General features: G+C 47.4%; 1 protein-coding gene across 1 annotated transcript; it reads right to left on the bottom strand.

The window, feature by feature from the left end:
- Window positions 1-782: 782 nt before the first annotated feature.
- Window positions 783-3,042, bottom strand: LOC135830701 (uncharacterized; the record flags this gene model as incomplete). The annotated part of the gene is given in 2 exon segments (XM_065342929.1): window positions 783-2,390; window positions 2,920-3,042. Coding segments are annotated over 2 exon segments (1,077 nt in total). The 3' UTR covers window positions 783-1,346.
- Between the last annotated feature and the right edge of the window lie 958 nt (window positions 3,043-4,000).

Raw genomic sequence — 4,000 nt, 5'->3', positions numbered from 1 at the left:
GATGTAATCACGGAATTCCGCCGTGACAGACACCCATAGTAGAAAAGGCCCCAAGCTGCACACTCTGTTTTTCATGTACTCTTATACCGGGAGAGAGAGAGAGAGAGAGAGAGAGAGAGAGAGAGAGAGAGAGAGACGTATAGTCCATCAGCCAGTGGTGCCAAAATGAGTCCCCTGTTGCACTTACAAATCGAACACCTGGAACTGACATCAATCGACAGCAAAAGCATCACTGAATCCGACCTGCCTACTTTCCCTGGCGAAACTCTTGCACTCCTTTTGCAGTGCGCCTTGGAAGTTCGACACATTTCTTCTTCTTCATCAGCCATTACGAGGTTTTCCATCCGTTTTATCAGGATATCCAATGCGTCTTCAGTGAAAAACGTGGAGTTTTGTCAACGTTTGGTGTGGTTTTCCGTGGCGATCGACCTAAACTCGCGAAATAAATCGCCGTCGATTTGAGCAGAGGTGAGTTGGCTTGGAGCACGTACAGATTCAAAAAATATGTGTACATGTGCACCGGGAAGAAGATGAAGATGCTCACCATTTTCAAATAACTAATTCAAAAAAACTACATGACTATTGTACTGCAATTGTTGTAGTTACTTGTTTGCAACTACAATGGTATCAAGTAGATAATCAAGCGAGGTAACGTTACAGAGGGATTGATGGCTGATCAAAGCCCAAGGGACCAGCCCGAGGGCTTTGATCAGTCATCAAGCCCGACCGTACCTCGCTTGAATATGCTTCAGACGATCCCCAACAATTATTTTGATTTTGAATTCAATCGCTTTATTCTTTGGGTGATCTCGAGTGTGGTAGATAGTACTTCGAAGTAGTACAACTGTAACTGTACTACTACCTGGTTGCAACATGTTCAAAGCAGCCTTGCCTTTATTTCAACTGTTTGCTGTCAGCATCCAGAGCCATGGCGTTTGCTAGTTGGTCGTAATGGAGAAGAGAACTGCAGGGCATTCACTCGATGTACAACATGCATCGCCGCAGATTCCTTACTTTTAGCTCTCCACGTTCCTTATTTTTCCAGGGATCAGGACCTTCCCGGGGCGATTCCATTCAGGGTGGAAGCGTAGATCACTTTTGCCAAACAGTAAAAACTACGCTTCAAACCTGCTTGACATGACTCGGGGTGCATACTTCGGAAACCCGAAGGTGGATGATGTTCAATACTAGCTCATTGTAATCTTCCTGAAGGTATGTATTCGGATGCTCAATTAAATAGAACAGTGAAAGAGATATGTAATGGAACAACACTCTACAAGTAGGCGAACAACAATTTTATTGTAATTTGAATCCAGGCACACGTGTAATACGGAAACTGCAATGGTTTACACTGCAAATCTTCTCGATTTGCAAGGTTTTTCCCGTAATTCACAAAAATCTGAAAGTTCATTTCTGAAACGCGCATGGCACTGATTGGAGATTGGGTTTAGGTCACAACAATGGCTGTCGATGAAATGCCAAAAATGGTCACTTTGTCGGCTTCCCCCTGCAGAGCGTGCAAGTCGTTTACTCTTTTTATTTGCGGATTCGGTGTACAGGGTACCTAAACTCCCCATTGAGGCCAAAATCAAGTATTCGATTTCTAAGTGCAACAGGGTGCTTGAATTTGACGACTTCTGAGTTCTTGGCTGATGGACTAGTACAGAGAGTGAGAGAGAGAGAGAGAGACGTACAGAGAGATGGACAGCAATATGAAAAAGGGTAGCAATTTTACCTCCACTATTCCATGTTGCCGCCTTGTCTCCACGATCCAGAATAGCCATGACAACCGTGTTGACAATATGGTCGACAAGGTGACGACTTAGCTTAGTTCCATTACGGACTGCTTCCGTTGCCGAGCGTGCTGTGAAATCCTTGAGCCATGGCGAGGAGGGCAGTGGCGATGACGACGACGACGCCAGAGATGATGAAGACTCGGCTGGTGCGGCAGCATTCGAAGGCTGTGGCAGTCCGCTGGTGGCTTCTGGTTCCTGGTGTGTTCGGTTGTTAGTGTCAGGTATTGTCAGCGGGTTAGAAATCTCCGTACAGCATCCAATGCTGTTAACCTGAGTACATTGGCTGGATGAAATGCAATGGCCGTTGCTGCCGTTAGCCGAGGGAACTGATGCATTGGCGTCAGACTGTTCACCTTCATTGGTACACAGTCCAGGTGACGGTGCAAGCGCTTTGTCCGCGATGCATCCGTCACATGTCATCGCGTGATCACGCCCGTGCGATCCGGCAGCGGCGTTTGACTCGCTCACACAAGCTGCTGCACTGCCACCATTGCTGGGCTGCTGCTGACAGTGTGAAATGAGCTGATGACGCTGCTGTTCAATGTGCTGCTCATCCTCCAGCGGGTATGATCTCGTCTGTCCGACTAGGCACACCTGTACGACAACACAAAGTACAGTAAACACATGTCAAGTCCACCACTCAGTCTCTGATACAGTGATCACCTGTCCTAGAGGACCACTACAACCAGGAACAAGGGATGCTATTTCCAGTCAAATGACCCTGGATAAGGAGACCACCTGGTACCAGAGACCACATTTTGAAGGTCCCTTGAGCGGTCGTCTTAGACAGGTTTCTCTGTACATGGTGTGTGACCATGCTGGTCAGCCATCTCACCGTTGACAATGCAACGTACATAAGTTACATGCGGGCAATAGGACAGCCTAGCCTAGCAAGTGGCAAGCAGATCGATGTGTGTGTGTGTGTGTGTGCATGCATGCGTGCGTGTGCAAGCGTGTGCGCGCATGTGTGTATGGGTGCATGAATGTGTGTGCATGGATTTCTGTAATCCACACACCTGCCTACATAGATACCTGGCATGTCTGTTACCCTAAGTGTTCCCTAGGCAGTTGAGAGGCTCCGCAAAGAAAAACTGAATATCCCACAGGACTGTAACTGACTTACTCGTTTTGTTGATGGAATTCTCATGACGTCCATTGCCACATTGAAACCGCACTGTTCACAGATAGACTCAATATAGTCTAGGTAGCACAGATACTGACTACGGCTGTGCCCGCGGCGCACAAACTGTCAACAATACATACACGCACATACACACACACGTACAGACACACACGTACACACACACACACACGTAAACACGTACACACACACGTAAACACGTACACACGTACACACACACATATTCATATTATCTTGTAACACATACACTCCAGTTTCAAGCACTAGTATTCGGACCTCAAAGAACCGGGCAATATCACCCAAACAAGCTTTTTGACAGTTCGTGCCAGAGTCGGTCAGACCCACTTTTCCACATCTGCAGGGATGTCCACACGATCAAGGATCAAGGCCCGGATGCAGCTTCTGAAGCGGTGGGAGGTGAGCAGATCAGACTCACCACAAAGTGATCATAGACCGAAAATACCATCTATGTTTCCCTTGTGACTGGTAGATCTACCCTGTGTTCCTCAGTCATGATCTTAGGCCATCCCACTAGGCCTGCCTGCTAAACACACTACTTCTAAAATGCGGAAAGCTCATGCACATTGGTGGTGTTTGTGTTTGTGCTGGTGCGACACCAAGGAATACGATAGACAGCGTGTAGGTGCTCGTGCATTATCTCACTGGGATACTGCACTGTCATTGCGATATAGCACTGTCCCCGAGATAATGCACTGCCACTAAGATACAGTCAGACCTCACTTAAAGGGGAAGTTAAGGCAAAAATAAATTTTTCACCAGTTGTAGTCTTCGGGGTGCTGAGTCGAATGGTCTTGGTCCGAGAAAGCTGAGACGCTCCCTTCCTACTTGAATCCCAATCGAACTCGCGCACTTCCACCGAAACTGGGTGACTGCGCCCTACTAGATGGGGATTTGTATGCAAAATGTCACTAAAAGCGCCATTTCGTTCTTATAAAAGCACGGATGACCGCGACTGGCCCATATGTTGTAGTCTTTTGGACGCTGAGTCGACTGGTTTTGGTCCGAAAAGGCTGCGATGCAGCGTTCCTCCTTTATTCCCAAT

Source organism: Sycon ciliatum, unplaced genomic scaffold (genome assembly GCF_964019385.1).
Source record: "Sycon ciliatum unplaced genomic scaffold, ocSycCili1.1 SCAFFOLD_2723, whole genome shotgun sequence".
Classification (NCBI taxonomy): domain Eukaryota; kingdom Metazoa; phylum Porifera; class Calcarea; order Leucosolenida; family Sycettidae; genus Sycon; species Sycon ciliatum.
This window is presented reverse-complemented; position numbering and strand designations above follow the sequence as displayed.